The 17,540-nt window shown below is 42.6% G+C and overlaps 2 protein-coding genes across 6 annotated transcripts in view; one reads left to right on the plus strand and one right to left on the minus strand.

Moving 5' to 3' along the window:
* Positions 1–7,446: 7,446 nt before the first annotated feature.
* Positions 7,447–10,053, minus strand: neflb (neurofilament light chain b). Its single transcript, XM_085474770.1, has 4 exons — positions 8,944–10,053; positions 8,666–8,790; positions 8,143–8,546; positions 7,447–8,035 (listed from the first exon to the last, which is right to left on the minus strand). Exons 1-4 carry the CDS (start codon positions 10,012–10,014, stop codon positions 7,842–7,844), a joined length of 1,794 nt encoding a protein of 597 aa, XP_085330896.1. The 5' UTR covers positions 10,015–10,053; the 3' UTR covers positions 7,447–7,841.
* A 2,802-nt stretch (positions 10,054–12,855) lies between these two features.
* cabin1 (calcineurin binding protein 1) overlaps positions 12,856–17,540 on the plus strand; it is a 38,799-nt gene continuing 34,114 nt past the window's right edge. For all 5 annotated transcript variants that reach the window (XM_085474771.1, XM_085474772.1, XM_085474773.1 and 2 more), the window contains exons 1-9: positions 12,856–13,495; positions 13,608–13,700; positions 13,820–13,933; positions 15,189–15,323; positions 15,418–15,598; positions 15,691–15,820; positions 15,936–16,085; positions 16,881–17,188; positions 17,292–17,469. In XM_085474771.1, coding sequence (XP_085330897.1) covers positions 13,493–13,495; positions 13,608–13,700; positions 13,820–13,933; positions 15,189–15,323; positions 15,418–15,598; positions 15,691–15,820; positions 15,936–16,085; positions 16,881–17,188; positions 17,292–17,469 — 1,292 coding nt within the window. In that variant the 5' untranslated portion in view covers positions 12,856–13,492. The remainder of the gene's footprint in view (positions 13,496–13,607; positions 13,701–13,819; positions 13,934–15,188; positions 15,324–15,417; positions 15,599–15,690; positions 15,821–15,935; positions 16,086–16,880; positions 17,189–17,291; positions 17,470–17,540) is intronic.

Consider the following 17,540-nt stretch of genomic DNA (forward strand, 5'->3'; position numbering starts at 1 on the left):
TTGTTCACGGGGAGGGGAGAGGAGGGCACAACACGGCCGAGAGAGGAGAGAGCGGGATAGGCGTGAACCATTCACTTGACGAGCTAACCCCCAACCCCCAGCGCAATACAACGCAGGGCAGTCCCACAATACACCGCAGGGACTTATTTCATCAAGGGGAGGTAGTTGTCCCAGGCAACCTTAGTCCCAGCAGCTATTTTGCTCTCGCCATCAGTCAATCGATAACTTTAACAGTTCCTCATAAATCCTCAAATGAGCTTCAAATTGAATTCGGGGAAATTAGAGAAGACTGAACTATCTCTCGCTTTGCTCCAGTGACTCCCGATAGTGTCGGTTTCAGGAGGCCACTGCCTCACAAGTTGACAATCTTACAGAGGAATAATTAATTGAAGACAGAGTTATAAATCACTGATGAGCAATAAATAAATGATAGCCAGGTTATTGTTTTTTAATTCAAAATGAGATTGAACTGCAGAGTCCCTGCTGCAGCTGGTGGTGCTCAGCACTGTGTGATACTGCAAATGTTGGTACCAGTATCGGTATACCAATACCGAGAATGATAGTTATACCTTAAAGGCAGCTTACATGAGGGAGATCACTGTGTCATGACTTATCATCCAATTACAAGTTCTTCACACATTTGAACAATTTTATTGATTACACTTTGCTTTTTATTTTCCACAACAATTAGCACAACAAAACACACCTTTCAAATGTTCATTTATTTTTGAAACTATGTTTTTTTGGAGACGTGGAATATAAATGAGCCTGTCTTTAAAGCACTTAGGGCCAAGTTCTGTTGTTTAAATGTGTTATAGGCTATAGACATTTTAATAGTATATTTAGCATATTTTTTCATTTTCAAAAAACAAATATTTATTTATCACAATCCTGTGGGCTGCATACTGACTTTGGGAAAGAAACAAAATATCGATCCTGTCATGCTAGTATCAATACCAATATCAGCGTTGGCATTGGTACTACTGATATTTGGATTGTTCGGCCCCTCTCTAGGTATGCTGTCATAGTCAAGACTATATCTGATTTAACTGTGGCCCATTCCATGCAAGCCACAAAATTAGGAGAAGCCTATGGAGGCAATGCCAGAAAACACAACTGCTGATTTGTCCATCAGTGAGATGAGACTTCACCCTTTCCCCTCCCTTTGCCTTCCCATCCCCTACCCACTGAAGTAATTTACAGCTGTTGGCTCTGAGATCTGGTAGCCCATTCAGCCTTTTGTTTGCCCGTCATATGTGTTTATTTTTCTGCTGCCACTGGTCAACCAAATGGTGCTGTCAGTAATGTTCAGCCGTGGTGCTTTTGTTGTACCAGGACAATTTCCATTATTCTGTCCCCCATCTATTGTGATGTGTCTCTTTTTTGAACACAGCTTGTAATGAATTATTACTAATGCAGAGCAGTCTGATTAGAAGCTGTTATTTAAAAAAGGGTGGTGGTGGTGTGGGGGACTATTAAACATATGGGAACTACAAAATAGCACTTTATAAGCCTATAGAGAAAACTGTAATTAATTAAAGCCGGAAAGCATTTCTGCTCTTAGTTGATAGGATTTTGAGTGACTGTGCATGTTTTCTTTCTGCTCTAAGTTTAACCAGTTTTACAGAGCTAAATGGTTTAAGTACACTGACTGAGGCCATCCAGAATACTGGGGACCAGGGATGTATTTTGTAACTGAATTTTCAAGGTTATGACTTGAGCCGTTACAGATGATTATTGTGACCTATTTCTGGCTGAGCCGTAGGTGCTCGCTGAGTTCATTGTAGGAGGGTGTTCGCATCTGCTCGTGCCCTTTTTGCCTCTGATTCTTCTTGTGCTTTGGGCAAAATCTCTCATATGAAATGTAAAGAGTTGCTTTTGGGAAGTTATAAAGAAAACACTCAAGCTTGCAAAAAGGAATGCAACAGTGCCATCACCTGACTGCTGTCTGCTATTGCAGTACTATAGATAAGCCTCATTCTTGAGTCACATTTATGGTCTGCCATGGTATTTTTTTAATATCTACTTCTGCTCTTCCTCCATAAGGAGAAATCATGAAATTTAGATGGGTGTCTGCGTGCACTGGTGTGTTAGTGTGTGTGTTTGAAAGAGAGAGAGCGCGAGAGACCGAGTTACAAGCTGACTGAACCCCAGAGTTCACCTGAAGTTTAATGCTCCATAAGCAATAGAAGGAGACAGGCTGTTCCTTACTAGAAACCCCTTTTGCCCTCATTGTCTTATTTAGATCAGGTCAGGCAGACGCCTGCGCTAGTCTTTGACTAGGTGCAGTATTTTGATAATAAAGCCTCCTTTTTCTGGAAATAAAACAGTTTATAATCCAGCCGTGTGCACATGTGCAAAGTAAATGGAAACAGGTTGCACAAGCAGCTCAGAGCCACAACAGCTGGGACATAAACACTGTTTGTTCTCAGCTTCCTACATGAAAGCAAAGAAGTTGTCCTGGTGATGAGGATGTGCTGCTGATATGGTAGATAAAAAAAAAATCAGAGCTAGCAGTAATGTTTTTGTCTTTATTGCGGGATACACTATCCGTTTACATTGCCTCGGGCTTTCTCAGTGTATCGTCGGACAGATGAATGTGCATCTAGTATGACAGACAGCTGAAATAATAATAAATAAGCTCTCAATCCAGCGTCCACCTTGTTATTTTCTGCTGCATTTGATGAGTTTTTTTCTGCAGGGAAAAGCTTGAACGCATATGCCCGTGTGTGTGCATTTTGTTTTGTTTTTTGCGGCATGCACAAAGATGAAGCACAATGGGCATCCATATGTATGAAGTGTTATAAAGCTTGACCTGAGTTGACTTTTCCTCAGCGTCGGGAATTACTAAACTCAGTGAATTCTGATTTTCTAGTATAATGTGAGGAAAGCACGGAGGCCTCAGAGACTTCTAAGTGGAAGGGATCTGAGCACAGAGTCGCACTGCCCCCTCTGAGGGAGGGCGGTTCAGTTCCTGAAACACAAGTCGACAAAAAAGGCTTAATGGATTTATAGGTCCACAGCCAGAACCACAAGATGCCAAAGGCAAATTGGGGTTGGGCATCCACCTGGCTGTCAGGCTGCAGATACAGGTAATTGCTCAGTCCAGCAGCTCTTTGAGGATAGGTCAATGCCCTGCCAGTGCATGACAACTCTACATCCTGGGGCACCGGCTCCTGTTGACTTTCTCTGTTGTTTCTTTTTCTGAGACATTTGTAGTTTTGAAAAAAAAAAAAAAGCTTCTGTTTCTCATGTTTGCTGCATGCTTTTGAAGCCTGCTGACGTGTCACCACATTTCCTGTGCAAAGATCCTAATTAGATAAACAGTGTTATTTCCACAGGACGATAAATGTAGCCCTCACATGACTTAAGAAAATATACAGTGTCAATATATGTGATCACACCCTCCACTTTCACAGGTATAGTCCAAGCAAGCTTCAGCACATTTGTATCCACATGCCTAACATCTCATTTTCAGGTTGTGATGCAAGAGAAGGGATGCACCCTGAGGCTTTCCCATTTGTCTCCATCTGACTCACTGAAGCATTCTTTGTAGCACTGAAAGTGGGTGCATGAGGCCATCTGAAAATTGAAGCTAAGCTGTATGTACACATGAGAATCTATTTATAGAACTGGAGTTTGCAACCTCTTTAAATGAAATGGTCTCTGCCTGCTGCCTTCCAGGCCAGCGTGAGGGCTCTTTTGACACAGGCTTTTTAATTAGACCATTCTCTCAGATCAGCAGAGGGAGCTGCAACTCTTATCCAGATTTCCGTGTTTAACATCCATCCAAAAAAAAGAGAAAAAGACAGACTGCAGTGCCACCACAATCACTGTCTGGACCAGAGCCTGGGAGCACATGCCCGCCCACCCACAATTTAAAACCCATAATCTGGACGACAAGTGCTGCTTTCAAGGTGAAAACACCATCTTTCCAAAGACATGGAAAGCATTCATTCCTGCAGTGTTTTTTAAAAAAAAAAGAGTTCATGCTCATGTTTTCTTATGCATGTACACCAGAGTGTATCAAAGTGCAGCTTTTTGTTTTAACAAAACAACTTAATTAATATTCCATAAAAGACCACAAAAGATTAGTAATGCTGGGATTCTGCTTTGTAGATTAGTGCTGTGCCAGACTGCACATTTTGGTCATATCAGTCACCCTAGTATTGAGCCGATACCAATATCGGCATTGATATTGAAATTATCGATACTTTCATGATATTTGTAACAATCTACAAACCACTATTACTCCTGAGATTTTTACCCTTTGGAAATTATAATGATAGTGATCATAACAGAAGGTCTATATTCAATTTTTAATGTTGACTATGTCAAATGATCCAGGGTGTTTACACGGGAGTGGATGTATATCTATTGACAAGTAATTTCTTTCTAAATCTGACACAAAGTTGAATCAGTTAATTTCATCTACATCATAAAACAAGAGTTTACACTTACTGTACAATCCTGACACTTTTTTTAGCTTGGTTTTTGTCAATATCTCCTGCTGCACCTCCAGCTCTTTGTTTTCTCTCTCTCTCTCTCTCTCTCTCTCTCTCTTTTTTTCATCAAAGGGATGTAACTCTTGGAGGTCTCCGGTGGGCCCCGGTGATAGGCCTCCCTGCCTCTAACATAGTGTTATGCCCAGAAGAGGAAGAGGGCCATAAGATTTATACACCAGTCCGTTCACAGCCCAAATGTGACAGATGAAACACGAGCTGAAAGTCAGTATCTGAGAGATGAAATGTGATAAAAAATAATACAGCCTTGCTTTGATATGCTGCATTTACAGGGGATCTGTGCCCCACTGTGCCCTGAGCTGCTTCACACAAGCTGTAGGCACATACATGCACAAAACCTTGCGAGGCTCCCTAGCTGTATGGAAGGCAAGTGGGAGAATACATCCTACTGGTGGTTTACTATTTCTGCTCCGAGGAGCCTTATACCCTTTTCAGCATTCTATGTGCAGCGTGGTTTGTGTGTTATAATCCACCCAGTGGTATGTAATTAGTGGTCTTTTAATCCAGTAAAAAAAACATTTGCTGTATTGCTCTGTCTGAGTGGTGAAAGGTGTGTGTAACACAAAGCCAAATTCACTCTAAAGTGGAATTTCTAATAATTAAACGGAGTGCTCCTCTGGACCGACTCTACTGTGGCAACCAAGAGCAACATAACGAGGAGGATGGCGGTGTGTGTAGCAACGAGTGAGGTAAATTGAGGACATGGGGGATGGCGAGAGAGTGGCAAAAGATACTGCACAGTGTTTAGGGCATTGCCTTTATACATGCGACACTGAGTAGCAGTGTTGGTCAAGTTACTTGAAAAAAGTAATCAGTAACTAATTACTGATTACTCCCCCAAAAAAGTAATCCCGTTACTTTACTGATTACTTATTTTCAAAAGTAATTAATTACTTAGTTACTTAGTTACTTAGTTACTTTTTAAAAACACGATTTACAACCTGAAGAGGTGATAAAGTGATAGATCTTTCAGCCCAATTCTACTTTTTCTACATAATCCATCATACAAAATGTAATCAAATGGAAAAGTCTCTTTTTTTAACTTGTTTTATCAGTTTTAATCTTTTAACTTTATGCATCAAGCAAAACATTTAATTATATGCAACATTCTCTGACTTGAATAAATTAGTTTAACATTTAAACCTATTTTCTACACATTCCAGCACATAAAATAAAATATTTTTTGTGTTTTCACTCAGTCTTTCAAATAGATGCAAGTAAAACACAGCAGAAAATAAATAAAGTCAAAGACTCAGCGGTCCTTTTGCTCTATTTTCACCTGTAAAGCAGGAGCAGGGTAGGCGGAGGGTTACCCTGGTGCAGGTGTGCTGCGGTCAGTTGAAGAATCCGCGCGAGTGTCTCTGTGAGTTTCCCATCACGTCGTAGCTACTCGGTGCTTGCTCGGAAGTTTAGGGGTTTTTTTTCGCTGTAAAAAGAAGTTTTCTTCCCACGCACGATGGACGCTAATGTTTTTGTCACTTTTTATGGAATCAAACTCAAAGTAAGGTCAGTACTTCCACACTTTAAACGCTGCACGCTCATACTCTCTCCCGCACTCGATATATTATCCATTGTTGATCTGCACACAGCTGCTGTCACCAACGTCGCACTTGCTTACGTCACTGTCATGAGACATTCTCGCAAAAAAAATCACGGTTTTAGTAACGCAGTAACGCAGCGTTCCTACGGGAAAGTAACGGTAATCTAATTACTGATTTTGCAATAGTAATCCCTTACTTTACTCGTTACTTGAAAAAAGTAATCAGATTACAGTAACGCGTTACAAGTAACGCGTTACTGCCCATCTCTGCTGAGTAGGAAATCTGCTGAATGAATTAAAAGGGCCATTATGTGCTTAAAATTATATGATGCAGCACTTCTAACCATTTGTGTGTCCCATTTGTGTGTGTGTGTGTGTGTGTTTGGGGTTTACTTAAGTGATAAGAACTGCATCTCTGCAAATGCCTAAAGGAAGCCCTGAAATCCTCCACCTATTTGCTGGATAAAGACAGTCTGTCCTCTGTCAAGGTTTTAGTGCAGCAAGCTATTCCAATGCCCCCACCCCCCGAGTCCACACTCAATCTGTCTGTCTTTCTCCCTAATGAAATAATGAAATTGCTCTCTCTTTTTCCTCCACTCCTCGCTGTTCTGCATGAGCTGACACTTTGCCAGATTCTTTGGTGCAGCAGACTAGCTGAGTCATAAAGGTTTCAGGGCGCCCTGATTTATGGACAGTGATGTGGATGAGGGTGAGGCAGCAGGGAAAAAAACACCGGTGTCAGCTCGCTGATCAAACACAGACGGGACAGCGGACGACCTGCTGACTTAAAAAGCCTAAAACGCCAGCTTAACACAATTCGTTAACACCAGCCTTTGGTTTCACAAGTTACTGGAAATCTAAGGAGACTTTATTGGCTTTGTCATGTTGAAAAGCTAAAAGATTAATGCTTGCCCAATACACTGAAAATTTATTGTGTCGTGTGTTGTTTTTCATGCATTTTAATTGTGGACTGGTGTGTGTTTCTTTTCTTTTTTTTTGCTGAATAAGACCTAAGATGATCCAGACTTGCTGACCGTGCTGGTTTGCTGCAGCCCTCCTCCTCTCAGTCAGTTGTGAGCTGATTTATCGTGGTGAACAGAAGCAAGGCCCTCTGGCTGCCATTTCTGTACTTTTCCATTAACCTCCATTAACATTCTAGTGCAATAGTAGCATTTTGCTTTAAGACTCTGAATGAAAGAAAAAGAAGCTCAGGGGCTAATTAGGAAGGAAAAATTTCCATCCTGACATGTGCAAGTGAGTCACAGGACTTGGACACTGAATATGATTTTCTTTTTATGCGTTTTATTTATGCTAAATGTGACTCGATTTAACACACCATTGCAAATTATTTTTGTATGGAAAAATGAAAATCCAGGAGATAGCTTCTGGTTAAGAAGGCTTCAAGGCTTTATTGGAGTTTAATGCAGCACACGATGGACTTGAAGGCTATTGCACATACAAGGCAGTTACATAAGCATATTTTGGTTAAGGTAAAGCACCAGCAAACATTTCTCCACCAAGCAGAATTCCTACTCCTGACACATCCTGTCTTTGTAAATACATATTTTTTTTAAATCTTTTGCAGAGTGTACCTGTGCATACATGCTTTCAGGTACAAGCTTTCACTCGTGTCGACCACACAGAGGTGAAGGTCACCAGTACTTTTTTAAGATATTTTCATTTGGTTTGAATGAGACATCAGAGCAAATAGGAGCACCAGAGGATTTGGAACATCCTTTTAGCTACAGGCTAGCACTTTGTTTTTAAAATGAGTAAAGTTAGACTTTTTTATCTGTTGTTTTCCTATTTTTCTCTTCAGCCTCTGCTTCCTCTTCTTTTACAGTTTCTTCCTCCTTCTCACCCTCTTCATCGCCCTCTGTTTCTTTCTGTTCGGCATCTTCCTCATCTTCAGGCTGGCCGTCCTCTCCTCCTTCCTCCTCATCTTCTTTTTCTCCATCCTCTGCTTCAGCCTCTTCACAATGAAAATGAGGTGAAGAAAGATAAAAGGTCACATTAGTTTCCCACTACATACACACAGGGACACGCACAGGGGCATACATGGAAATTTACCACACTAACCTTCTGCATCTGCCTCTTCCTCCTTCTCTCCCTCTTCTTCTTCTCCTTCCTTCTCTGCTGTCTCCTCCTCCTCTTCTTCCCCCCCTTCCTCCTGCTCTGCCTCTTCTTCCTCCTTTTCTTCTTCTTCAGCTTTCTCTTCCTCTTCCACCTGCTCTTCTTCCTCCTCTTCGGGAGGGCTAGCCTCTGCCTGCTGTGCTTGGCTTGCAGATATTGTCTCCTCTGTGGGCAGCGATGTAGTATACAGGCGGGAGCTCAGCAGGTATGGAGCTGCAGAGCTCAGCTGAGAATGCATGGAGATCTGCGTTCTTCCATAGGACGGAGCAGAAAACATGGCTTGGGAGTACCCAGTGACAGAAATCGGTCCTGCCACATTCAAACGATTCTCTTCTCCCTCAAGAAGCTTCCTGATAGGATAAAGCACACATTACAAGAAGATGAAATGCCTAATTACCCATTTTATTGTGTATTCCACAATTACCATCCAGTATATAAGACAGTGGGACACTATGTATAAGACACTTACCTGTATGCAGCAATTTCGATATCCAGTGCCATCTTCACATTCAGAAGGTCCTGGTAATCTTTCAAGTAGCGAGCCATGTCATTTTTGTTTGCCCTCAGCTCTTCTTCCAGTTCACATATTGTATCCTGTACAAAGAGAAATGTTATATGTACATAAGTTAAATATCTGCTCTGTGACTCCTCTGAGTAACAGAAAATAACAAAGGATCACTTCTTCTTTTTTTTTTATCACAGGAAAGAGACAGAGGTCACTGCACTTCCTTTGTTTCTGTGCCTCACCTGCAGTGCAGCAATCTCACCACTCTGTTTCTCCTCCACTTCCTGTAGTTGGTTTTCCAGAGCTTGGTTCATCTCGCGGCAGGCATCAATCTCCAGCATTTTGGCTTTAAGCAACCGGCGGTACTCTCCAACTTCATCTTTGGCACTGCGTGCAGTCTCCGTGGTGCGAGTGGCGCCCACTGTCATGACATTCATCTTGTTGCAGAACCATTCTTCGGCTGACTGCAGGTTGCGCTGTGCCAGCTTCTCGTACTGCACTCGGATGTCACGGAGGGCAGCAGACAGGTCCGGTTTGGCAACCTCCATCTCCACTGACACCTCTGCGCTGTACTGGATTTGGGCCTGCAGCTCCGCAATCTCACTCTCACAGAGACGCTTCAGGAAGGTCAGCTCCTCCAGCAGGGTCTCGACTCGTTTCTCAAGCTCGGCCTGGCCCAGTGTGGCTTCATCTGCTCCCTTCCTGGCATCCATGAGCCTGCCCTCGGCCTCCTCTCTGCCAAGCACTTCCTCCTCATACTGTTTCTGCAGGTTCCTCAGCACATCCTCCATCTGATCCCTGTGGTCCTGGGCTGCTTGCTTCTCATGGCGGGCCTCTTCCACAGCTACGCGGAGCTGGCGGATCTCATGCTCATACAGGGCCCGAATGTTGGATGGCTCCGTCTGCCTTTGCCTAAGCAGCAGGAGCTCAGTCTCCAGCAACTTGTTCTGCTGCTCAAGTTCATGGACCCTCTCAATAAAGCTTGCAAAGCGGTCATTCAGGTCTTGCAGCTGAGCCTTCTCCTGGGTCCTTACTGCTTTGAACTCAGAGCTGACTTGGGCTGCTTGGTCAAGGCGTAGCTCAGGAGCAGGTGCAAGCACAGGAGCAGAAAGAATGGTGGAGTAGCTGGAAGTAGCTCGGGCGTATGCAGGATAACTTCTGCGTGAAGATGCATAGGAAGTTACTGGGGCAGAGTGGGTGGAGTAGACAGACCTAGCTGCTCCCCCTCCACCAGTCCCATATCCTCCGCTGCGCACAACTCCCCTCTTCTTGTAAGCAGAAGAAAAGTAAGGGTCAAAGCCTGCGGAAGCCATGACTAGTGAGACGGGCTGCTCTGTGTCTGTGAATGTTGCCGGGCCGACTGCACAGTGAATCTGCATCACTCTGACTTTTATAGGGCCAGTAATGACTGTGACGTAAGCTTTTTTTTTTTCTTTTTTTTTTTTTTGTTGCAGGCATGCTGACAGAAAGAATTGATAATAGTGCCAGCCAGCCGGTCTCAGCCAAGGAAGAGATGGGGTGGGTGAGGATGAGTGTAGGGATGGAGAAGGCGGGGGAGAAGCAATGAAAGAGCAACAAGGGACTGCAACACACAGGGTCAGTGAGGACAAAGATGATATACTGTTACACCTAGAAGCTGCAGTTTTCTTGCAGTTCGTCATCAGAAACCCTGACAAAGACCTCATCTCTCTATCACATATCTGTGCAAACTACAGAAGAAAGGGGAAACCATCTTTTAGCCACTGCTTTGCATAATTTTATACAATTTGTCAGCAGTGTCTGAAAAGGTATCAGTGAAATTTCTATTATGATCCAACTATCACAGCAAACGTTTGCTAAGGTAATCAGCTCAGCATCTTGGGGTGCTGAAAAAAGGGTGAAACCCCCCCCCACACACACACACTGGATCTTCTCATGATTATAGATAAAAGTTTGCCCTCTAGTGGTTGATTGTTTCCCATGCATGTCACAATGTTGATCACAATGTTCAATTTCCAGAACTTCATTTAGACCCTGATCCACGCCTTTAAAAAAAACCCGAGTCACTCGAATGGTTCTTAGTACGTGAGGAAAGTTCCCATGATGGAAACAGGGTTATAAATATTTAAGCACTAATGTATAACAAACGTTCACGTTTACACCTTGTTATCTCCTGATTTAGGCTGCTGGGGGATTCCCATGATGCATTGAGTTTTTCCTTTCCAGTCACCTTTCTCACTCACTATGTGTTAATAGACCTCTCTGCATTGAATCATATTTGTTATTAACCTCTGTCTCTCTTCCACAGCATGTCTTTTATCCTGTCTTCCTTCTCTCACCCCAACCGGTCGCAGCAGATGGCCGCCCCTCCCTGAGCCTGGTTCTGCCGGAGGTTTCTTCCTGTTAAAAGGGAGTTTTTCCTTCCCACTGTCGCCAAAGTGCTTGCTCATAGGGGGTCATATGATTGTTGGGTTTTTCTCTGTATCTATGAAGCGCCTTGAGGCGACTTTTGTTGTGATTTGGCGCTATATAAATAAAATTGAATTGAATTGAATTGAATTGATTTAGCCAATATGAACTGTATATTTGGTGAATAAATATATATATTATAAATTAATTCAATAATACTCATCGACTGTATGTGGTTGGTGTTACATTCAAAATGAAGCGATATTTTTCATAAAACAACATGTCTCAGTTTCAACATTTTATATGTTATGCACACGTGCTGCTTATGCTGCAACATCCACGCTTTCCAGGAAACGGTTGCATTTTTATCTTGTAAATATGGGGAATTGGATTCTCAAGAACATATGCACGTCCATCCATGGGCAGTCAGCTTTATAGTGCACAGGCCGAACTACAGAACCGGTCTAAAGACGTACTTGGAAAAAAATATGAGATGGCTATGTATTTTACTACAAACTTTGCGTGTATTTCTGTTAGTTTTGCAGTTTACATACAGTTTTGGAGTGTCGCAAATCAAGAAAAAATATTTAATTAATAAATGTTGCCATTATTAATGCATAATTGATAAGTTATGAATGGTGCAGGAGAAACACAACATTTTGCTTAGACATTTTTTTGTCTGATTGTACACAGTTGTTTGAAGATTTAATAGCTTGGACTTTGATGAGAACAAGTAAATGTACAAACAAACAGGTACAAGGCTACTGGTTTTCTGCTCAAAGTATTTGTTGCAATAGGATGTTCCCAAATCCCTCGGTGTTATCTTTACCAAATCTGTGCACTTGCTTACCTATCTAACTGTGGACCATGACACTAGTACACACTAACGAATGGACCTCTGCGCAGACTTGACATACTACTGTTAGCCTAGCTTCTGATGAAGTTATTTTAACTTTGGTCAAGAGGGGATAAGCATATCTCTGCATATTAAAAGTTCATATTCGTTTTTAGGAAGCTGGCACAGGTATTGTAACGAGCCACTCATGCACATCGTGCTGTTTAAATAGCCTGCTGCCCCAGTGAGGCTTTAAGACCGCAGAGGGGCTTTTTAATGGGCTACTTGCTGAGAAAACCGGTCTATTCAATTAGTATGATTGATGATCAATGATAGTATAATTACCAGCAACAGGATAATTTCTTCCCATTTTAATTAACCACTAAAATATACGCACGACACTATTATAAAGATATAATGTTATTTCGCGGAGCATCCACATTTGGAAAATAAAGATATAACCAATAACAAGTGCGCATCCCTCTGACCGACCTGATTTTGCCCCAAACTTTAATTTGCAATTTTATATATAGAGGTTCCTGATTGGTCACCGATGTAGTTTAAAATAACACTATGCAAGAGTACGCATTTGGCAGGTTGGGTTTCTGTTGCACAGATTAGGATAATATACAATATTCTTTTTAATTCCAACAATTGGGCCACCTTAGTGTATTCCTTGGGTAAGGTGTAGCTATGTAATAAATGCTCTTTCAGTCGGCGTGCTCTTTTCCTTGTCGGAACTCAGGATATCCGACACTTCAAATGCCTTGTCGCGCTGCCCCTCCGGCAGGCGTACGGCGATGTAGTAATAAAGCGAACCCAGACGGTGTCACCCAATATCATACAGTATCGTTGGTCATAAGAGTACGCCCACTGGGTATTGACCAATCAGTGACCACGTTACTGATTGGCGGGTGGCAAATGTCATCCAGTGACGCAAACATTCTCAGGGTCTCATCCATATTTGACAACAACAAAGGATGATGTATAGGTTAAGTTTCTAAATTGCTTCGTAGCCGCGGAGTTTTCAGGGTTTGTTATGTTGCTCGAGTACCTGAAACTTTACAGGTGCAGTTTAATTGAGAATGAATGGTAAGTCGCTGAGCTCTGGAAGTGACGGTCGTCCGGCGGACCACAAGCTACAGTTAGCTCACAAACGTCTCTGCTAATTTCGGCTAGCTGGAGAAACTGTGAGCTACGTTTAGCATCTACTCTCCAGAGTTCTGTATATTTGCTAAGAGCGAAATATCGTTTACAGAGAGCTAAGTTAACCAGATTTGGTTTTGAATGGCGTGTCGGTAATGTGAGCTAGTCGGTCCCAAGTGGTCGTAATCTCCTCTTTAAAGAGCAAATACGTGGCGTGATAGAAACGCCGGCTCGCATTGCTTTTCTGTGTTGTAGGTTGTGTACGCCCAAAGCTCTCACATACACGCAAATGAATAGATAACAGTAAATGGAAAAGACACAGAGGACATACTAAATGGCTTTGCAGTGTATTTTTTGTTTTTCTTGCATTCAACGAAATCTGCGAACCGTGAAGGCAGAAGAGCTGCTTTTCAAATATTAAAATGGTAAGACCTTGAATCACAGCGTCAGCTACATCCTCACTGTAACTGCGCACACTCCCTTGCCTAAGACAGATTACTGCATGGTAAAGCGTTTTCTCTCTGCCCTTTTACACAGATTCGCATAGCAGCACTAAATGCTGCTTCGGCAGCTGCAGACGAGTCTCAAGATCCCCTGAGAAACAGCAAGAGTCAGACAAAAGAGGCTCAAGTAGGCTACATACTATATGCTGATGAATAAGCAATATTAGTTCTATCTGCTGATGCAGTCGTTCATCTCTGTACATCCCATTAAGTCAGTTGTATTCCCCCGTTTGTTTCTGTCAATAGGAAGCAGAGGCATTCGCTTTATATCACAAAGCTTTGGATCTGCAGAAACATGATAAATTTGAGGAGTCCGCCAAGGCCTACCATGAGCTTCTCAAAACTCCACTGCTCAAAGAGGTAAACACACCAACACAAACTAATAATATGGTTGCACAGAACAGCCCATCTATCCATTCTTTTACACTTTTCAGGGTTGTGGGGGTGGGTGGGCTATCCCAGGGCGAGAGTCAGGGTAAACCCTGAACAGGTCAGCAATCTATCGCAGGGCTAACACATTGAGACGGTCTCTGGCAGGAAGCCGGAGTAACTGGAGAGAACCCACAAAAACATGGGGAGAACATGCAAACGCAACACAGCTTTCCCCCAATCAGATGGTGGATTCGTAATTAGGACGTAGTAGCTGTGAGGCAACAGTGCTAACAACTGTGGCGCTCCTTAAATTAAAGCTGTTCTAAAATTAGCGCATTACCTATAGAGGTCATTTATTTTTTTCTATAATTCCACCATCCAGTCAACAGTGCGCCGGTATTCTCATCACTGACAGCCATCTCACCCAAGATCCTTGTCTGTTTCCATTCTGTCAGTCTCCATGACTGATTGAATGTGGTGAAACCGGCATCAGTGGATGTGTGCACGCACAGAAGTCCATCGCTTGGTCAAGGATGACCACAGGAGACATAAAGAATGAAGCAGACGCTGCCTCACTTGCTCCGTTGGCTCTCTACGCTGTGATGTTTCTCTTTAAAGAGCTGGAGAAAATCAATTTATCAGCAGCGCAGACCTTAACAACAGCTTTTATAAAGGCAGCGAAGGAGACCCCGAACCTACCCAGGATGCTGTTATCAAAATGTTGGAAAAGGAAAAACTTAAAAATGAACTATTAAGAGGCTATAATTTGCATGGCTGCAGATGATATGGAGGAGTTGATAATTGACAGGAAAGTGCCAAAATTCCAGGAGCTGAATGAAAGGGCTCAAGCTCTGAAACTCATCCTAAGCACCCTACCTGATGAGCTCATCCTGCATCCCATGTTTGTGAATTGCAATGAGACCAGTGCAGTGCATTTAGCATTCAAACTGAAACGCCACACGTAGCCAGCTTGGAGGCTCATTTGATCATGAGGACTAAAGTGGTGATCTGTGATATTTAAAGTTTCACACATTGTTGCAGATTTTCTTCCATTTGTGTTTCTCAGGACATACATTTTCATACTTTGTGTCATTATGAACATATCATGTTAACCATTTTCTGTGTAGAATTCAGTTTCACTGCGTAAATAAAATTGGCCATGTTGACATTATTTACCTTGCTTGATCTTATCAAGACCCCATGGGTTTGGTGTTGAATCTAATGTATCCTCTTAATATTTCAGGCCATGCCCTCTGATGATCAGAGAGTGGGCCTCAAGCACCCCGGATTGATGCTGAAATATTCAACTTTTAAAAATCTGGCTAGTATGGCTGCGTTACGGGATGACCTGGAGACCGCTATGGAGTTTTACTTAGAGGTAATGTGTCACTTTAACTTGATTAAATTCAATGACCGAATGAATAACGCTGGCAGGTGTTCTTACTATAAATTCTGCTCTGCTCTGTTCTCAGGCTGTCATGTTGGATTCCACTGATGTGAACATGTGGTACAAAATTGGTCAGGTGGCTGTGCGACTGGTGCGCATTCCTCTGGCTCGTCATGCATTCCAGGAAGGATTGCACTGTAACCCTGACCACTGGCCCTGCCTGGACAACCTCATAACTATACTCTATACACTCAGTGACTACAGCTGTATGTAACATGTCATCATAAGCTTTTCACGGTCAGGTTAAGAGCTCATGTATGGGGGGGAAAGTAGCTAACATTTCTCTATGTATTTCCAGGCTGTTTGTACTTCATTTCCAAAGCCCTAGAGAAGGACCATTGTTACACCAAAGGTCTGGTGTTGAAGGAAAAAATATTTGAGGAACAACCTTGTCTGAAGAGGGATACGATGCAGATGTTCATGAAATGGTAAAGGCAACTTTCTTTTAAGTTCTTAATCTGTTTACGAGTTGCACCATACTTTTCCATGACTGACAAACTTGTCTCCGTCTTTTTTTTTTTTTTTTTTTTTAACTTTTCTCAGTGATATTTCTATTCACTATGTGGAAGTAGAAGAAGAGGAACGCAAATCCATTATGGAAGAGGCACTAGAGATAAGGAGGCGCAGGCAGGCTCTCTCTCTTTCTGAACCAAAACCTGACCTTGTACTCATTCAGCCCATCCACAGCTTCTCGTGAGTGCTCTGCTGTTGTTGCTGTCTGCGTCATTTCATCACACAGTCAGCATTTAACCATAGATTATTTGTTTTAATGAGAACAGATTATTGTTAATTATTACAATGCTATGGTTTACATCAGCAGAAAATGCAGAATCTGTTAGATTTGTATTGTTTATTGTCATTTATGCTTAGAAAAATTAGTCATATATGCTTAGAAGTATATAATCATTTGTAGATTGAAAGAATGTCTCATCCTAGGAGGTCTGTAACAACTCTGTGTAGCATGAAGAGGGGGGTGCGTTCACTCCTCTACAGAGTGTTCTGGCATAGATCACACACCTCCTAGGAGAGGTCATATCTTCTCTTGGTGATATATGGTATAGCAAACACACGTATATCTGTTTGAGTGTAAGAGCCTTTTGTTTAGATGGACCGCTAGACTCCTGGCACCAGCTTTGGGGAGTCGCATCTTGACCCCACACACGCACACACACATACTTATGCAACGCACAGGCAAGGTACTCTTTGTGTGTATGTAGACGTCTTATGTTAATGAACCTATGTATATTCATGTGAGCTCAATAAAAGAACAATGTTATGGGGGAGCGGACGAGAGCGACTGGGGTCAAGCGAAGGAACGGCGCTTGTTGTGGTTCTCTCCCTCATGCATGAGTAACACAAAGAATTTTGCCTACTTGTGTCTTGCTTTTGCTGTGTAGTAAATTGTCCTTAACGTTCCAGCGAATAGGTTTATGCTACAAACCTATCACCGGACCAAATTTTTTGCTATATCTTCTGTATTTATTGCAGATGGAAACATCTGGGTGAAAGTCTCCTTGCAATGTACAGACATCAGACCACGTGTGAGCTACCACGCCCAAGTCTTGGCCGCAGAATTGACTTGTCAGAGTACCGTGACCCAAATGTCCTCCAGAACATCCCCCAGCCAAGCAGCCCTGTCAGTATGGGCCAGACCACAGTGCTAAGCAGCAGCCCCAGTTCATCCCTGCCTCCAGTGGTCTTCACTGAGCCAGCAGTGATGGCTCAATCTGGCAATCAACCTCAAATTGCCACCAGTCAGTCCACTGTAGAGGTCAACACCTTTGTTCCACCTGTTGGTCAGTGCTGTTTGTCTTGCCTCTCAATGTGATTATTTGTATCAATTAAAAGTATTATTGTTGTTGTTATTGTAGCCATTTAAATGTTCTCAAATCTTCACAGCTACAGCAATGGAAGTGTCGCTCACAGATAAGGTGAAGAAAGCGCCGAAACGGAAACGCGTGGTAGAAGATAGCGGGGAAACGGCAAAGCGGCGCTCTGCACGTGTTCGAAACACTAAATGCAAGAAGGAGGAGAAGATTGATTTTCAGGAACTGCTTTTTAAATACCTACCTTCTAGGTAGCCGCTCTTTACTGAACCTTATGTAGAATGCGTAAATCTTACAGGTCTATTATAGTTTTGTTGATGTA

The sequence above is a fragment of the Copadichromis virginalis genome, linkage group LG12 (assembly GCF_057382275.1).
Source record: "Copadichromis virginalis isolate Kocher_CV1m ecotype Utaka linkage group LG12, C_Virginalis_male_GT1.1, whole genome shotgun sequence".
NCBI classification, from domain to species: Eukaryota; Metazoa; Chordata; class Actinopteri; order Cichliformes; family Cichlidae; genus Copadichromis; species Copadichromis virginalis.

What these genes read in the sequence shown, in the direction of transcription:
- neflb (XM_085474770.1), bottom strand. Translation starts at nt 10,014, where the DNA reads ATGGCTTCCGCAGGCTTTGACCCTTACTTTTCTTCTGCTTACAAGAAG. An exon ending in GTGAGATTGCTGCACTGCAG is followed by an intron (nt 8,791 to 8,943) that starts GTGAGGCACAGA and finishes CTCTTTGTACAG; the next exon opens with GATACAATATGTGAACTGGA. An exon ending in GGAAGAGGCAGATGCAGAAG is followed by an intron (nt 8,036 to 8,142) that starts GTTAGTGTGGTA and finishes TTCATTGTGAAG; the next exon opens with AGGCTGAAGCAGAGGATGGA.